This window comes from Wasmannia auropunctata, unplaced genomic scaffold, assembly GCF_000956235.1.
Source record: "Wasmannia auropunctata unplaced genomic scaffold, wasmannia.A_1.0 LD335634.1, whole genome shotgun sequence".
NCBI classification, from domain to species: Eukaryota; Metazoa; Arthropoda; class Insecta; order Hymenoptera; family Formicidae; genus Wasmannia; species Wasmannia auropunctata.
The window spans coordinates 439,223-458,491 of NW_012027256.1; the positions used below are offsets into that span (position 1 = coordinate 439,223).

The window sequence follows — 19,269 nt, forward strand, 5'->3', positions numbered from 1 at the left end:
TAAGATAGCTTACAACCGCTTTTCTCGTCTATCTTGTGAACGATTTCCAAGGGACTTCTTCGCCTCTTTCCACGTTAATGACCGCCCTTTACGCCTGCAATCCCCGACATGCAGTTTAATTACATCATTTTATAGATTTTCTTCTGTAACGACTAGCGCTCGAGCGGCTCGACTTCGCAAAGTAAACGTCCTATTAGCGATACAAAAGATAAATCAGGCTTTTAATTGCGAGACGATGCGACGCTACTGAAACGTTCGAAACCGCGGAAAATGACGGCCTGTTCCGCCGCGTCCGCTTTATCATATCGCGCGCATTGAGGAAGCTTATATATGCGCGCGAGATATCGCGAAGTATTTGTACGATAAATCCGTCCGCGGTAAATCGTACGAACAGTCGAAAAGATATTTTCATGTTAAATTTCGGCCTTATCTTGAAAATCCTTGCTAACGTTTTATAGATTTACCGTATTCGAGATGCGCGAACAATGACCGTTCATAAACGCGCTATCGTCCGCAATATCGGCTGCAATTTTACGATCGTAACTCGCACGAGCTGTGCACTTATCCTTTCCGGCTCTTATCGCGCCGGTGTATCATCGTAGATACGCTTTACCTCTCGGGAAGAGATCTCAACGTGAGTGAAGATTTCTCCCCCCAACGATGCTGCCTCCCCTGAAACATTTTTCACGCATACGTCGATGGGATAAGACCCCGCCGCCGCGCCGCGCGCGCGATAGTAGCGAGCAGCCGAAGCAGCCCCGGAATTAAGTTTACAGCGACGAGAACAGATTTGAGAAATGCGTATCTCGCGCGGAAGTTGGCCCGCCGACTCAGGGTCGGTCGAAGTTTCTACGACTGGATAAGGGTGGGTGCCTGCTGTACCGGAGCTAGTTGAGCAAGTAGATAAGTTTCGATCCCTCAGCGAGCCACCTTGCTCCCACTGCCATCACTCGCCCTACCTCTTCGTCGTAGATAAACGTATCCCGGAATATTGGGGTTGGGGGGAAGGAGGGGGAGCGGCGGGGCCCACAGCCGCCACCGCCGCCTTCTCGCGCGTCGCTGCCAAGTTCGGCCCGACTGACGTGACGTGGACTGGTCTTAAACCCGTCCGAGAGAGAAATCCTCGCGGATTATAAGAGTCCGTCTTCGTGCTGCTTCTTCTTACGAGGAAGAACGACGGATGACGGGAGCACACCGTCGTAAGGCGAGCGCGAACTTACTCTCTTGGATTTGTAACTGCAGTTTCATTTTATGGTATGTCGGAGTATTTAGCGAAGTTAGTTCACTTACGAGCAATACGACACTTACGAGCACTCTCAGAGAAGTTTGAAAATTACAAAAAGGCTTATGAAACGTTCTTGTTTATCATGATATTCATTTGAATGAACGTTTCACTGATATGGAATATTTGAATTTCGAGGAAAAATGTATTTTAATGGTCGAGTTTTGTAATTACAGCTAGTTTCTCGTCAATTTTTAAGTAGCAAAAATATTTTATACATTCAAAGAGAGAAAAATATTAATCAATTAAGTTTTATATACTTTTAAAAATTATTAATTAAAACCGTATTAATGGTTTATTATTTCAATATTAATTTTATTCATTTTGAAAGAAAGATCATAAAAAAATAGTTAAATGTATTTTTTAGAATTACTCTTTTAAACACATATTGTTTATCGCACAAATGTAGCGATTCATTGAGAATAATTAATGACAATTCGATGGAACTATTTTAGCAGGCCTATGCTGACTCCGAAGAACACTCATCACGAATAAAATGTGGTTTTGGATATCCGCATGTTAAACAAAACGTTCGTTTTGTTCTCCTCGTCTAGCGAGACGATAATTTCCTCGAGAGTTAATTCCTCCTTCGCTTCCGCTCGGGGAGTCGCAAGGAAGGAGGACGCGAAGGGCGCGTTAACACTTAGTTTCGGCGACAAAGGTCCAATTCTTGGTCCCTACGGTATCCTGACGCGACAATGGGAGAGCGAACTCCCGGCGAAAAGTACCCGGGGAAAACTAGTTTGCCATTGATTCATCACGGGCCGTATATTCGTGGGATATTTAATTATTTACTGTCGTTCATGAAATGAGTATCCAAGATACACGTGTGATTATATAAATCTCTTGCGACGTATCGAGTCTTTTTACTTGTACGGTGTAAAAATGGAAATATTGTGGATAGTCAAAAAAAATGGAGAAAAGTTACTTTAAGAGCGTTATTATTTTTAATTATTTAGCTAAATTTAACGACTCTTTAAATTCTAAATTTAATTTAAAATTTGATAAGAATTTTGATATTCTTCATCGTAATTAAATTAGCATAATTAAATTATAATTTTCTCAATATAAAGACATATATTGGATCGATTGCTTGTTCTCACCTCCGCGGTTTTCACTGTCCGCTGGCTTCACTTGAATAGGACGGTTCATCTGCAACAGAAAATAAAAACGACACGTTAGTCGTCTCACAATAAGGCGTCTCTCTCTGGGTTCCTATGATATTTCTTATATTTACAGACAGTCATGGACTTTTGTCTTTTCTATTTCTGCTTTTATCCTTTCTGAGAGGATAGAAGTGGAGCAAGAAGAACGAGAGTTCATGGCGGGACGGGTAGGACGAAACCGGGGCACGCGGGAAGGCAAGAGGAATATCCAGTTTGCCGAGAAAGCGGAAGTATCGTTATTTGTCCGGCATGTATGCGCTCGTCCTTCCCGTCACTTCGGCCCCGTTCAAACACCATCAGTGGTTGCGAGAGCTTCCTCTGCCGTTGACAGTTCTGGCTGTCAGAGTGCGCGTGGGCTCGCGAGTAGAGGAGCGGCGACGGAGACGGGAACGAGATGGAACGAGTGTGACAGAGGCGCTCGAGAAAGGACGAAGAGAGGGAGAGGGGGGTGGGGAGCAGGAGGAGCAGCCGGGTATCCCATCCCACCGTTGTGGGTTACGAAAGCACGGAACCCGCCACTCGTCCTTCCGCCGCGGTCCTGCTAGAAGTCCTTTGGACCGCTGCGGATGGGTCGGGGATCCCAACGAACAAATAACATTGTTTATTTCTCGGACGGGTCGCACCGCCGCAGCGCGTTCCAGTTCGCTCCTAAGGGATGAGGATGCATGATTCATGACGTGGGGGACACAGGACCGTACTTCGATCCCAGTTTGCACGCTCCTCCCGCGCCTCGTTTTCCCGCCTCTTTCCTCGTCCCTCTCTCGCGCGCGTTTTCGTTTCTCCTCATCGACTTCCCTCGGTCTTGAACTCTTTGCACAATACACCCTCCCCCCCGCCCCTTCTTTCCACCACTTCCGTGTCTCCGTTGGCGCGAATGCCGCCTTCCAACGGTGGTATTATCCTACTGCTAGCCTTGCAGATCCTTTCTCTCTAACCAATTTTCCTCCGAGGATCACTGGACTGCCGCATATGCGAAAGAGTTCCAAGATCTTACGGTTTACCGGTGCACAGTAAAAAGAGATACAGAGATAGGGCGATACGCGCGCGCGGTAATCGTGCGATTTCTACTTGCGTCTGAATTTTAGCGCGATGTCCCGGAAAAACGGCCGACACACGTGACACGACCCCCATGGAATTGGTTTTCTAAACTTGCGTTTTTATTTAACGGACACGACGCAAACGTGATCATCGACGTTCAAAGTGCCACGTCCAAAATGGAAACGTTACATGTCCCCGTTAAAGTCGAAATTTGTCCTGCAACGCGTGTTCCTTTGGCGAGACAATTCGCGAATCAAGACATCGTGCACGACAAAATTGTGAACAAAAAGTTGTTTATGTTTCTCTTTTTTTTAACAATTGAATAAAATGTTGTATTTCAGTCATTTCAGATCACACTTCTTCAAATATATAATTAAAAATTCTTTTCAAATATATCTACCAGTCCCTAAATTTATTCAGTAATATTATATAAATGAATTATTATCTAAAAAATGAATCGTTAACAATAAAAGAATGTGGAAATTTCATGTTTGATAACTTGTAATATTAAATATTTTTTAAATTATTATTTAGAAAGGAAATTAATATTTTGATAACTCTCCAACGAAATTTCGTTATCATTTTCACGTTTTATAGTTTTTACTCGTTCAAGTTATTTGTTTCAAACTTCTAAATGTTCTTTAAAGAACTTAATGAATTGATCAATTAACTATTTCGATTCCTGCTATGTGTAATAATCAGTCATATCCGTATTAGTTTGAGCGCGAAGGGCCCGCGTGGCAAACATTAATTGTTACACGGCGTGACGTTCAATCATGACGACACTCTGATCCCAACAATAAAACACGAATCCTATTTATAATCACGAACAGGCGAGCCGGCAGGCACCGCGCCGGCCATGCCGATGCACCAGGGATGCAGGTGCGCATTTATTTATCCTGAATGCGAATTATCACTCGACCGGAGACGCAATTCTGACGTATTGTTTGATTGCGTCAAAAAGTGAAGATAACGGGCTAAGCGCGCGATACTGCCGACAAATTCGCACGGAAATTGGACGAAATACGATATGAAACGGTACAATGGAATAGTTCTCTCTCTTTCGCTCTCTCTGTTTCGCGATCGGTCAGCTCTGCCGCGGATTTTAGACGGAATATTACGTCAGAAAAGTGCGCGGGGCCGCATTTTGAAGACCCAGTTACCCGGCAACAAGCGAAACGTCAAACATCAATCGTCGACAGAATTAATTACGGGTTGCAATTAATTTGCCAATTAGATCACAGGCCGGGATCCATTTAGATGTAATCTGCTTGCTGGCAGCTCATCCTCTTTCCGCGTTTCCCTCCGCTCTAGTATCTGCCGCGCAGCATCCAACGCGAGCGCGTACAGAGAGAGGCTTGGCATTTCGCTCCGAAGCCATTTATGGTGATCGTGATCCCCGAGCGACGACGAGGGAGAGAACATCGGCCAAACATCACGTCGCTTGCGGTGATGCTGTAGAACTGCAACGCCGACCGGGGAGGCAAGGAAAATAGAAGAGGAAGGAGGAAAGACGCTCCGGTCTCGGCGCAAATAATAAAATGTTCGGCAGCTCAGGATGGTGCCTCGTGCTGGGGCTGCTAGCGGCGAGCCTGTCGGCCTCGCTCGCGCAGGCGAACTATCCTCCTCCTCCGGAGAAGTTGACCGGCATGAATCCGTGCATCAGTAAACAGACGTGCCACGAGTGTATACAGACTCCGCACTGCGCTTGGTGCGCGGCACCAAAATTCCCAGAGAAGAGGTGCTTCCTCCCGAATATCAACACCAAAATATTCGCGACGTGCCCCCCTGAATACACATGGAACCCGGACAACGTCTTCAGCATGCTGCGGCACCGGAACTTGACGAAGGGCGGTTACGCCGCCGCCGGCGGCGGAACGGGTGGGGGATACATCGAGAGCTCGTACTCGCAACTTCTCGTCTTCCAGCACGTCTTCATCGCACTCCCACAAGGAGAGTTGGGGCGGTGGCGGCGGCAGGCGACGAGAGGCCGTGCAAATGTGGCCGCAAGAAGTCAATCTGAAGCTCAGGATAAACGAGGCTTGCAGAATGTCCTTTGCTTATTTCCAAGCGGAGGATTATCCAGTCGATCTCTATTATCTTATGGACCTAAGTAAATCTATGGAGGATGATAAGAAGAAGCTATCCGATTTGGGCCAGCTACTGGTCGAGAGTATGAGCAAGATTACGAGCAATTTTCGTCTGGGTTTCGGCAGCTTTGTCGACAAAGTCGTGATGCCGTACGTCAATACAGTGCCAAAATCCCTCATCGAACCGTGTGACGGATGCGCGGCGCCGTACGGATACAAGAACATTATGAGGCTCTCTCAGGACACGAGCAAATTTGCGGGTTTGGTACGCAATGCGTCGGTGTCCGGCAACCTGGACGCACCGGAGGGTGGTTTCGACGCGATCATGCAGGCGATAGTCTGCCGGAATCAGATCGGCTGGCGCGAGAAGGCGCGCCGGCTGCTGGTGTTCTCGACGGACGCCGGTTTTCACTACGCCGGCGACGGCAAGCTGGGCGGTATCATCAAACCGAACGACGGCCTCTGTCACCTGGACACCTACGGCACGTACACCCACTCGTCCCTGCAAGACTATCCGAGCATCTCGCAGATCAACCTGAAGGTGAAGCAGAACGCGATAAACATCATCTGGGCGGTGACCGAGGAACAGATCAATGTCTATAAGAGATTGATGAAGCACGTGGAAGGTTCCTTCGCCGGCAAGCTCTCGGACGATTCCAGCAACGTCGTGGAGCTGATCCGCGAGCAGTACGACGCGATCTCGAGCTCGGTCGAGATGAAGGACACAGCCAGCAGCGCGATCAAGGTGAAGTACTTCTCGAGCTGCTTGGGCAACGGGCCGGCGGTCGAGACGTCGAAATGCGACGGACTGAAGGTCGGCACGAAGGTGGAGTTCATCGCGGAGATCGAGGTCACCAGCTGTCCGGCCAACAGATCAGAGTGGAAGCAGAAGTTTGACATTTATCCGGTCGGTATCAACGAGACTCTCACGGTGAACCTGGAGATGCTGTGCGACTGCGAGTGCGAGCGTAAAGGCCACATGTTCGAGGAACATTCGTCGGAATGCAACGGCATGGGCACGCTCAAGTGCGGCGTATGCGGGTGCTACGACGGATGTTTCGGCAGGCACTGCGAGTGCAGCTCGATTCAAGAGATAGCCGGCTTCGACAAGCACTTTCAATTGTGCCGTCCCGACAACATTTCTCTTGTGGATTGCTCCGGCCGCGGTGCCTGCACCTGTGGCCAATGCGAGTGCAAGGAACGAGAGAATCCGGAGGAGAAAATATCAGGACCTTTTTGCGAGTGCGACAATTTCTCCTGCGATCGTGACCAGGGTAAGCTGTGCTCTGATCATGGCACTTGCGAGTGCGGCCAGTGCGTCTGTAATTCTGGTTGGACCGGACCGTCCTGCAACTGTAGGTCTTCCAATGATTCTTGCATCGCGCCTGGAACCACGAACGGTGTGCTCTGCTCAGGCCATGGCGACTGTATTTGCGGTGAGTGCATTTGCCACGAGGAGGGCAGCATTCGATACTCCGGCAGGCACTGCAACAAGTGCCCGAGTCGCTGCGAGGAGCTGAAGCCCTGCGTACAGTGCCAGATGTACGGCACCGGGAACTACAGCGAGCCGGAGGAGTGCGCGAGGAACTGCAAGGAATTCGTGCCCGAGGGCGTGGAGACGGTGATCGTCGACGTTGACAACGACGAGGTGCCGTGCTTCGGCACGGACGAGGACGACTGCAAGTACAACTTCGTCTACTACTACAACGAGACCAATTGCCTGCAGGTGCGCGCTCAAAACGAGCGCGAGTGCCCGCCGCAGGTCTACATGCTCGGCATCGTGCTGGGCGTGATCGCGGCGGTGGTGCTGATCGGTCTCGCCTTGCTGCTGCTGTGGAAGCTGCTGACGACTATACACGATAGACGAGAATTCGCCCGATTCGAGAAGGAGAGGATGATGGCGAAGTGGGACACGGGAGAGAATCCGATCTACAAGCAAGCGACTTCCACCTTCAAGCGAACTTCAAGCGACTTCCACCTTCACCGAAGCAGTCGACAAATTAGCCGTATTAACGGGCACGACCGCGAACGCAGATTTCGCGCAGTTAGAGCATGCAGTTCCCCCACTTGATATCCACGCGAAAGATTATTCAAGTTAACTCGAGCCAGACGCGCACGCGAGCGCGCACGCCCCGTAGTAATTAAAATAACTGAATTATGTAACGAAAATGTCGAGTGCTTTCGTATAGCCGAACCGTGTTCTTCGGCGCGCTTTGACGATTTGATTTTCGCGTGCGGTTGATGAAATCATTTGCAATAATGCAAAGGGCCAATTGCGAGGTTTCAAGAGCTAATTCTTCCAGAGAAAATCAAAATAACGTCCCACACGTAGAACACAAAAGTCATAATGATACCATTATGAAGTCACATGATATCATATGGACGTCATTATGACCTCATTTGCTTCTATGTTCTATCTGGGATCAAATTTGTCGACGATCAACGACTAGCGGCATTACAGCATATTCGTGAGAAAACGCCGTAAGAATATCTACGCGTGACAAATATGAATATTTTTTTCGCCAAGAAGATCCGAGTGTCTCCGTAGCCTATCGTAGGGCTTCACGATCGGTATTAACTTACCGATGGGTAATCAAGTAATGAATACATCGTCGGCAAAGACCGTACGTATATAAATCATGCCGGGGAGAATGTGCCGTGGGCTACAGGGCGAGCCCTTATCTCCAATCAGTACATTGATTGCACGCAGGCAGGTCAAATACTCGGCAGCTCGGTCCTAACACGATAGCTTATTCAATTTCCGAAACGGCATTCACCATTCAATTTGGCGGTTATCAGCCTGCGCCCATCCCCTATCTCGGGGTTTTGCGTGGCCCTCCAGAAAGCCGCGCGGCTGGATTTCGTTCCGAAAGAAGAGGCTCGGTTTATCAATGGGGTATAAATTGAGATAATCAAGATTCCGACGGCGGTGCCCCGGTATTTTTGGCGTCACGCGGGTGATCTCACTGAATTTCGATTTCGCGATTGATGACGTGACGCGTATACCCTCTGACATTATCATGTTGTATATGTCAACTCTGTCCGTAGTATACGCGAGTTCATGGGGAGATACTCGTTGAAGGAAAATATTCTCCACTATATACGCGGCAAGCGGCTGTATCTCCGGCGGCTAATTCGATAAGGCAAAGTTCTACAAGCTCGCGAGTACAGGCATTATCATTCGGCGCATTTGCCGCGCGCGTGGCTATCATTCAGCATCTACCGGGCGGCAGAGCGAGGCTGCGCACTTTCCCGCACAGTGTACATAGATAATCGAGCTTAATTAATTGCTCGTGATGCGCGCTCGGGGCTCAGCAAACACATTTACTTATTACCATCCATCTTGAGCGGTGCCTCTCAAGGGGATCGATTTTCCAAGTGCACGCGGCTGATGACACAAATTGCCAAAGGGTCGACGCTCGATCGTAACGCGATCATTAAATAGAGGCGCGGCTTTTTCTCCGTTGATCTCGCTCTACGAAACAGAGAAAGAAAGAGAAAGAGAGAGAGAGAGTACGCGACGGCATCCCGTTGGAAAAAAACGTACTTAATTATCCAACGCTTCCTCCGGTAGCGTTTACAAAAAAAAAGAAGAGAGTTAATCGCAGATCCCCAAAACGGCTTTTATGCATGAGGCGGCCTGGAACTATCTGTCTTCGTTCATCCGTTTTGCATATAATGCGTGCGCGGCGCGTGCGATGTTTCCTCTCCACGTGTGTTAACTTTAATCTAAAATTCCTTTGCGAGGATAACGCGCGTCGACATATTCAACAAGCGTCGCTGCCAATTAGTACGCAGGAAGTATCAGCTTTCAATTTTAATAACGCCTCTCCGCCGCAACATTCATCGCGCCCTTTTACACCTCACATTCTCGTAAAATCGTAAATAGAGGTATTCGTTTTAATAATAAAATAATACAGGCTTTCGAGCGACGGAATTGATGCATATTTCCGAGACGGTATCGCGGCGTTTCGCTGGCATGCTGCCAGTTGACATCACCTTCGCTGCTGCTCCAATCGAGCGACTACGACACCGCCGGGCGCAACAAGATTACGCGGCAGTTAATAGTCGGCCACGCTAATCGGCACGTCTCGTCGCCGAAGTACTGGTCTACCCGAAGCGGAAGTCCCCCGTACACCTGATCGTTATTGACTGGTACAGATCCCTTGGGTCGTAAGTGACATTTACACGATGCGTTCAACGTTAAACTCGTCCGGAGAGACGAGGCCGGGAGACGGAGCGTCGTATCTCAGTTCCGGTATCTATACGGACGCCGGGTTCCCCTGACAACGAGGCAACAACAAACGCCTAATGGCCAGTTCTCGACTCAAAGTTTAATTTCCTGACCAGCGGACAGTGCTTAAAGTGACCTTCTCCCTCTTCTCTCTCTCTCTCTCTCTCCCCCCCCTCCCTCCCTCCCTCCTCTCGCTCGCTCCAGCTCGATCTTCCTCTCCCTCTTTCTCCGTTTGCTCCTCCCCCTCCCGACCCCGCTGTCTTGCTTGTCATCACGACCGTTTTCTCTCCTTCCGTCGTCCCTCGCGCGCGCACCGGTCTCGGGGAATCGCGACCGGACGTACAGCCGCCGCTATGAAATATTAAAGAGTTAATGGCGACCCTCTTCAGAGTCGCGGGTAATTACCGCCTGACAGAGTCGCGTATCGCTGGATTAATCGATAGCGCCGAGTTTGATCCCTCGAGACGCCATTAATTGCTCGTACGTTCGTATACGAGAGACGCGCGCAATCTCTCGCGCGCGTTTTCCATCCCTTCCACGTATAATCTCGCGTTTTGTGTTCCCTTCGTGACTCGCCCGTACGGACACGATGATGCGACCGCCGTTAAAAAATTTCTTCCACCAAGGGACAACGGGGGTAACGTGCAGGCCGCGATAGTACGGTTGCGTTGTATATATCGATCTCGGGAGAGAAGAGAGCTCCATGAACCCGGAACCCACCCATGCTCGCTCGTTTGACGTACATATACATCGTATAATGCCTACGTGATCGTGGCACTGACCCCGACCGTAACGTCGCTCCTCTTTGTGCCCCGATATGCATACGTGCAGAAAAAGTTTCGGGGTTGCCGAGCACGTTCTCACCCCACCGCATATCGCGCATCTTTTTCCCCCGTAATTCTTATGGAAGCGTATAATAAAAATAAAAGGAAACAGCATGTCAGAAGACAGATGGCCGCAATGCCCAGTTGTACGCATTAAAAACCAGATTTCCCAGTCTAGTATCCCGTTACATACGCATCATCTTTTTAGTCATCTATAAGAATTGAACCAAGTCATGCGTTCACATATGTTAAGGGGAATAAAATTGTATGATTATTTAATTATCCTGTCTGTTCTATTATTAGAGAATAATAGAACAGACAGTAATGTAATATTTACTTTAACCTTATGTTCTTTCTCTTTTGTTGTAAATTTACTTCGATAATGATTATATTTGTATATGTATATCATTTCTTTCTTGATGCGATGACAGGCATGCGCTCGTTTGTATATTACGAATATATTTGAAAGGTATAAAATCATGCGTATGATTGTCGGGTTGTCGGGCTACGATACTACGGCAAAGTAACGCATTCTCTCGAAAACGGGAATTACGTTGCGCTTTTTCCCTTCCCCCCCCCCCCCCTTCCCCAACCCCAGTTTCGTAGCCATACTCTGACGTTCGGCCCAGTGAATTTTTTTTACACGATTACACGATCGTATACCTGCACGAGATATAAAGCATTCGCTTTCCCACCTATTCAATTTCTCTCTCATTTTTCTCCTTTTTTTTTATTCAACTCCATCAGTTTTTTCCCTAACGCTCTACAAATATTTGAGCGCCGACTATACCTTCCCCCGCCGAAAGAGCATTCGAGTCGAGTGAGCTTTCGCGCGCCCACCCCCTCCGGGCCACACTCGTCGTTCACCGATTGTAATCTAAGCCAATGCTTCGGCGCGCATTAAATGTCAAACGTTATACGCCTCTCTATTTCACGGCTCTGCGGTAGCGAGCGCGCCGGGGCGTTGGATGTGGCAGTCGGCTGGACAAACGCTCGGAAAATCGCGAGGCGGGATGCGATTGCCGCCCCCCTTCCCCTCCCTCTAACGGGTTTACAGCGCTCTTTGACGCGGTTCCGTTGTCACGTACCACCATTCCGAGGCTTCGATCGCCGCCCATTTGGCGGGTTACAGTCGTAACAAACGTCGAAACTTCATTGCCTCTACATGATCCGCGCCGCTCCGGCAAATGTTCGCGTCGCGCATAAGAAACCCGACATCACGCAGACATCGTCGTGGGAATAGTTATAGCTTTAAAAGACGCGATTCCAAAAGGAAAACTTCAAAAGATTTTTGACGAAAATTTCAAGTCGGCGAAGAAGGTCAAAGAGAATCACGAAAGTTTCGCGAAAAGCTAACAATGCACGTGACCGTCGGAATCTACGCGAATTTCAACGACGCGCGCGAGTCACCATTTCAAATTACGGTCTCGGTCCAACGTAGAATCCCAACGAAATCCCAATTCTGTCGTGATCGATGAACTTTGCCGGAATGCAAAAGCGCTGTCGTTGCTGGGAACGGTCGGGGGACAATCCAGATAGAAGGGTGGCGATGATTAAACCGACAAATCCAATGAGGAACCTCCGCTCCATTTGAGTTTCGTTATCGCGAATTTTAATCGGCGTCACGTCGCGGATTCCAGATGATGGGTCCAGATGTCCGCGCTCGCCGTACCGCCGGCGCGTCGCACGATCCGCGTTTATTATTGGCGATGGGCCAGCATCCGGATTTAGGATTGATGTGCCATGCAAAGCGCCGCGCGCGGCCATGTGGCGGGCCGCATTACCAACGACGTTATGCACCAGCGCATTCACGTGTGCCGCCGCATTAATTGATGCACGTTTCTGCATCAACACCCAGCCTCGTCTCGTGAGAACTCGTCATGTGCCGCGGCAATGGAGAATCTCCGATACAATCGCGCCCAATGTTTACGCGTCCATAAACACAGACGGCGTATGCGAGAGAGAGAGAGAGAGAGAGAGACTAGTCTAACTGTTATCGCATCGCGCGCGAACGCGGAAATTAATCTCATCTTCTCGCTTTTCCTCGCAATTGCACGCGAAATGTACCTCGTGCATCGGCAAGTATCACTCTACTTAATGAACGGCGCTCTAGTTAATTCGTTCCTGAGAAACGCACGGGGGATCGATAGATTCTTCGAAAGCGGATGCGCCGCAGTATTTTGAGACGCACGGGCTGTGTTGGCTTGCCGCGATTAATCAGACGAACGCGCTGCTGTCTCTCCCTGTTTTCCCCCTTTCCCTCAAACCGCTGAGTAACCGAACGCAGACACGCCCGCGGGCATCGAACAGCTGCTCGCGTGTCTCGGCGTACGCGCGCGCGGCGTACGTATTCACGCGTATGTCGTGCTCGCGTGCAAGTACTGCTGCTAACGTTATGCACAAGGGTCGACGCGACGAATGGGAGGGACGAGATGGAGAGGAGAGGAGAGAGAAACAGGAAAACCGGCGTGACGAGGGTGTTATTGTAAACGTTACGCATGCAGAAGCTGCGCGACATATGGATAGGTATGCGTTACATCCGCGCTCTCGCGCGCCACGCCAGGCCGCCAGAAATAGTCGCGCGTAAACACGAGAGCGCGAGCGACGAGGATCTTTTACGACTCGGGCGCGCGTGAAAGGGCCCCCGCGTGTTCGCGATAACGCATCGACAGGAAGGAGGACGGAAATGCGGTGAAATCGGCAGCCGGTCGTAAACTCCGCGGAGTATCATATGCATTTACACGCGTGCCCGTCAAGACGACGTCGTCGTCTCTCCCACGTCGTCGTTCCTCTCCTCCTTCTCTCCGCTTTTACGATCTCTCACCGTACATTTCCGCGTACGCGAATCGTACGTCGAAAGCGACTACGTGACTTGAATCTTGATGCATGCATCACGAGCGTGTTCGAGCGAGACGCATCGCGGGGTAGAGAGGGAGGGCCCATGGGAAGAAATCCGACATCCACGAGCCTAATCCCGCGTCTCGCGATCCGTCGATCGATCGACCCCGTGCCGGAGGATGTCGGCAAGGGAAACTCTCGCGCTGCCGATGCGCGACGCGACGAATGTTTAATGTGTACACACATCTTCGACCGAGCGACACGTGCAAGAGGCCCTCCTACTCCCTCGCAGCGCGACGGAGGAGAGTAGTCGGCGAGGAGCCAGTTTAAAACTATTCGCGCAAGCGCACTCACCATCTGCAGGTCGTTCCGACGCGACGATACCACTCCATTGGTGAACAATTAAGCGCGGGTGGTCGTGGTTCTGGCGGGTGTGCGCGATCGTCTAGAACACGTAGCGCGCCACTCGAAGAATAATCCAGATCGGTACTATCAGCGGATCCGCGATACCGCAGGAGTTCAACACCAACAAGTTCCAGCGAAGAATCTCTTAAAGTCTCCTCGTCGTTTGTCTTTCCGCGCACTCCGCGTAGCACCGGATATCGCGTTAGTCGCGTAAGTCGCGCGCGCTGGGTAGGTCACACGTGTGTGCGTCAAGAGGGCACGAGCGAGCGAGCGAGCGGGCGCCGCGACTGATTCTCCAGGCCTACACGCACCCTCTATCTTCTGTCCTGCGCCTCCTTTTCCGCCACCCTCCGTGCTCCTCTTACCCTTCGTAAGTCTCCCTCTTATCCCCTACGTGCGCCCCCCTCTTCGAACGCGCTACGCACCCTCTTTGCGAGGAAGCCCACGCACCCTCGGAGCAGCCGATATACTATGTCTCTCTCGCTCTCTCTTTCTCTCTCTTTTTTCCTACTCTATCCCTTTATCTCTTTTCCACCTTATGCATTTTCTCGTGTTCCCCCTTTTCCCTCCGCCTCCCGATGATATCGTAGTCTTTTCCCGGTGTCCTTTTCCATCGTCCCATATCGACGGAACCCCATAACATTCGGCCAATCAAACGAGCGCGCGCGTTTCCAGGCTCCCCGTGCTTGCGGTCCTCAAAGCAAGAAAAAAAGACGAAGAAAAAGAGAAAACCGGGACACGAAAGGAGTTGGGGCTTCAGAAAGTACTAAGGACCGGGATTCTAACCTTGGAAAAGACGTGTATATATGCGTGTAACTGTATACACTTACATACTACGCATCCTTGGGGACGATCGTAGGCATTCGTTCTAGGTCGGAGCCCGTAATAAACCGAGGCCTGCGAGATGAGAAGGACGATATCCACAATACCTCGGCGTTGCGAGTCATTCAGCGAAAGAGAAGGAAAGCAAATTTGAATTTGATATTCGAGATATTACAGCGATGCTCGCGCGCGCGATTCGACGATGAAATTAGGTCACTGTCCGACGTTATCTCTCGGCGAAGGGAGAGTAGAATCAACGGTTGATGGAGCCAGAGATGAAACGTCCGTGAGCGACGTATGAGATCCCGGCTTAATCCCACTATTCATGCGAAAATTTATCTTTGCCGGGCGCTTAAGCGTAAGGAGATGCATTTCGAATCCGAACGAACATCGCTGAAAGGAGGCAAAATAAAACACGCGAGTTGGAGGGGAGGAGAAGCGCGTAGGGACCCACAGTTAACCTCTCGACTTTGCCCTCCCCTCCTTCCGCCCCGGGGATTTGTTGGTCCAGAAGGACCACTCGTACGTACATTCGCGAAACTCTCTGCCGAGCTCTCTCTCTCTCTCTCTCACTCGTACACCGCCCCTTCCTACGGGCATCATCCGCAGTTCGCGTTTTTAAAGGGCGCACAAAAGCCACCGGAAATTGCTGCCGGCTCTTCCGACGTTACGGCCGGTTCTATATCTGTCCCTCTCTCGACCGATCTCTCTCCCCTTTTCCCCTTCTCTCTCTACCCTTTCTCCGTTCACGTATGCCTCTCTTTTTCTCTCTTTTATCTATCTTCCTCTTCTTCTACCATCGACGATTTCACGAGTAGGTACCTATTGGCGGATTTGGATAGCGGCTCGGTCGCTTCTGCATTCGGGATGAGGCGCGACGACGAATGATCGTCGGCTACGAGCTTGGCTTTAACGAAGACGCGGCCTATCGTGCGTTCTCTGCGTATTCAGGAGGTGGGCGATGGACGTGCGCGATCCGTTCTACGGAGGCTGCGTTTCGATGGCAGTATTGCTGCGATACCCTACGCGCCAATCGGGGAACGAATTTTCATTATTGCCGGTATAATGGTAGCGTACTTACATTGGAACGCAGCTAAGGCGCAAGTGGTTTAGCGATCGTGCGAGCGACGTGAAAGTTATTCCAAAAGTAGTTTGAGTTCGGATAAAACGAGAAATATTACATAAATTGTCGTTTGTATCGTAAATCCTATTTTAATCGAGTACCCCGTAAACATACGTTTTCGTACACAGAATTTTTTTTTAAATTTACCTTGAAATCCTGTTAATCATGGAACACAGTTTTGTCAAATCTCGTGTTATATACGTGGGTTTGCGTCCGCGCTTATGAGTTGCTAAGAGCCAGTCTGGACGCACATGCCGCAGAGCTGCTGACTAGGCCGAAGTATTTACCTAGCGGCGAAGGGTGAAGATGGACGCGCACGGGGAAAGGAAGCAAGTGAAAGTTCGTAAGGAAAACTCCAACGAACCAGGCCGCGTTGCTTTTTGATGACTTCGGCGAAGTTCGCCCCGAGACGATGAGGTCTGGGAAAGACTTCGAAACTCGAACGTCGATATGGAAAGTGCGGGAGCCCGGATGTTATGGATTACGCGATCAATCTCGTACGAAAATGGCGAAAAGTTCGCGGGCCATATTGTGGCAAGATTGATTTCATAAATTCGCGATGAGCTCCACAAGACGAATGACGTGCTGATAGGCTGGTGTAATCGAGGAGGTATCGATTCCATTATATTTGAATACGTCGTGCACCGCCTTAATAGAGCTGGATATAGCTACAGTCATTTAGATAGTTAAGACCGTTTAGAAGTTTAGATAATCGCAAATGTCAACAACGGAGAACTATCGATGCCTTTCCTCAATCGAGTTCACGAGTTCGCGGCGTGATACGACACATAAGCTTTATTCGTATATCCGTATATCCTAATCCTCGTATTAATTCAACAGAATTTCATAACGTAATCGCACGCGATCTGTTATGTCACTTGGCAGTTCGAAGTCGATCGATCTCTCATAAATTATCGGATGATCCTCCGACTAACTCCAACGAGGCTCCTCCATCAAGCATGACTGGTACGTGACGCTATGAATCTGCTCTCCTCCATCTCCTACACATCTCGACGCCCGAGCTCGAAAGAGCGTGTAACGTGGCCGATCGCAGGATTCGGACTATCGCTTTGTAACGCGGAGGTTGAAACAGTGCGGATACGATATGTATACATATATATGTATATATATATCCGAGGCGGTGATATTATTCATACGCGGTATGCGTTTATAAAGAAGCCCACGGCCCAGAGTTAGAGAGATGCGATCGTGGACTCTCTCTCTCTCTCTCCGAAGCGAGACCCTCTCTCCATAGCAACCCGGGGCGGGAACCTCTCTTACCCGGTCTCTCCCTGATATCGGAGTCCGCGATTAGCGGACCCTTTCTACCAGCTCGCAGTCCGTACACTCGCTATGAAGATCCTTCGCTCCCGTGACTCTTCAACATTCTCCGTATTGGCCTTATTACGTTTCTTCCTTTCTCGCTAGTTCTTACCTCTCCTTTGCCTAATGATTCTTCCCATCGCCCACGAAGTTTCCCTCGTCCTACTTAATTTTTTTTTTCGCCACGATACTTACGTTCTCGTTTTGTGATCTTACATAATCAGGGGATGAATTTTTCGAAGCTTCTTTGTGTACAATTGAAATTACGACTCTATGTACATCGGCAATCAGAAAGGATTATCGATACAAAAGTGAGTTTGTCCGTGATTGATCGGTCTTGCGTAAGAAATGAAAAAAGCGACCGAGTTTCAGTAGGGTAACTGATGGCATCAGGGCGCTTTGCCCCCTTCGTTGCGCTTAGGCTCTCGAGCAGGCGCACGCAATCAGCTAGTTATTTTGATAGCTAAAAAGAACCGTCTGCCATCTGCGTTGTTTCCCGGGGAGATAGAAGGCGTACATACGGTTTCGATTTGATACTCGAGGCTCATTATTTACTTCTCTGCTGTAGTTTCTATTAAATTTTTATGCTATTATCCACACTTAGGTAAAGATTGCTGTGATCAAAGCAACTATTATTTTATAGTAACTTCAGTTAGTAATAGTTTATTAATGTGGGTGTAGAGCTACTGCAGTAAAATATGAGAAAACAGAGTCCTCTGTATAATTTATATAAATTATCGATATTTTATGTTATTTTATGTTCATGATAAAATAAACTCTAAGATTTTATATACAAAATAAAGTTTATATTTATTTTATATTTTATATCAATTAGACTTAGAAGGCAATACCTGCATACAATTTTACATATATTTTGCAAAAGATATAAACATATTTAGCTGATGCAAGTTCAGGAGTTATCGAGAGAGAATTTGCAACATGTTGATTGCCATGGCGATTGATTTTGTTGTGCGGAGAACGCGCGTAGTAGAAGTCATGGCGCGATGCTTCAATAGAAGAAGGAGAGGACGAGGGGCAAGTCCGAAAGGACGAAGGGAGAATGGAATACAGGCCAGGTGCACCACGCCGGCGTGGCGCGGAGAGACGAAATTCGTCGAGAAAACGGTCGGACGCGCGGATACTTCGTAAATTAATTAGGCTAAGCCGCAGCTTCGTTCTTCTCGTTTCATCTCCCCCTATCTCCACTGGATATTGGCTATAAATAATGGAATTATGTAATGCTGCAAAAGAAACCGTTTCGTTTCGCTTCGACCCTTTTTCGTCCCGGCCTTCGTCGTTCTCCCTTCGAGAACTTTGGTGGCGTACACGCTACTTCCACCTTTGTGTCATACTTTCGTTCCTCGTTGCTCCGTCAAAACATCAAGGCCTTCGCAGGGAGAGAGAGAGAGAGAGACACGTAAAATCTTGATGTTTTATATAATGCTGCATAAAACATTACTGTGGCATTAAATTTGCGAGCACACGTTTGCCTCTGTGAAATCTACATTTACTTTAATCAAAACTGGATATGAGATTGAATCCTTATATTCGAAAGTATATCAGTTTTATAGAAAGCTGTTATTATTAGGAGAAGATATCTCACGATCTATTTTAAGATTATATTTCTGAGAACTAATTGAATTATTTCTACTAATAACTAATGATTCCAGGGATCTTCTTCGCAAACTCTAATAAGCTTCGGATCACCGCGCGATACGTGCTAAGGCACAATAACAGCGGAATAACACAGTATTATAGAACAGCTCATTCACACAGTCGCATTGTCTTGCTCTACACTTGGGAATGCGCAGTGAACGGAACGAAGGCAGAGACCTTCCGACGGAGGTCCTGACCTCGGTGCGCCGCGCGCGTCTTTCTCTCCTCCCTCGGTTTTTTTTCACTTTACAGGCAATAACGCGACATAATCGCACGAGAAACTCAGAAGGGACGCGGCTCTCGACATGGTGGCGAACCTCCACCAAGGGAGGGCAGGTTTTTTTTTGTACGTTAGCGCACGAATATACGTGCGCAGGCCACCGGGCAGAAGCGGCCGCGTGCATAATGTATGAGCGACGCGAAAGCCCGTCATTTCAAGCCGCACAGCCGTTTTCCTTTTGTGACATC

The 19,269-nt window shown here is 49.0% G+C and overlaps 2 protein-coding genes across 16 annotated transcripts in view; one reads left to right on the forward strand and one right to left on the reverse strand.

Annotated features, from left to right (window-relative positions):
* The window catches only part of LOC105456545 (CUGBP Elav-like family member 4), a 560,009-nt gene that overhangs the window by 69,366 nt on the left and 471,374 nt on the right, over positions 1-19,269 (reverse strand). For 12 of the 15 annotated variants that reach the window (XM_011700665.1, XM_011700673.1, XM_011700661.1 and 9 more), the window contains one exon: positions 2,386-2,434. In XM_011700665.1, the coding sequence (XP_011698967.1) occupies positions 2,386-2,434 (49 nt within the window). Of the gene's footprint in view, positions 1-2,385; positions 2,435-13,826; positions 13,864-19,269 lie in introns of those variants that run through there. The other 3 variants (XM_011700672.1, XM_011700663.1, XM_011700670.1) reach the window with 2 other exon arrangements.
* Positions 4,871-7,647, forward strand: LOC105456598 (integrin beta-PS-like). The gene is given in 2 exon segments (XM_011700776.1): positions 4,871-5,396; positions 5,398-7,647. Coding segments are annotated over 2 exon segments (2,619 nt in total). The 5' UTR covers positions 4,871-5,027.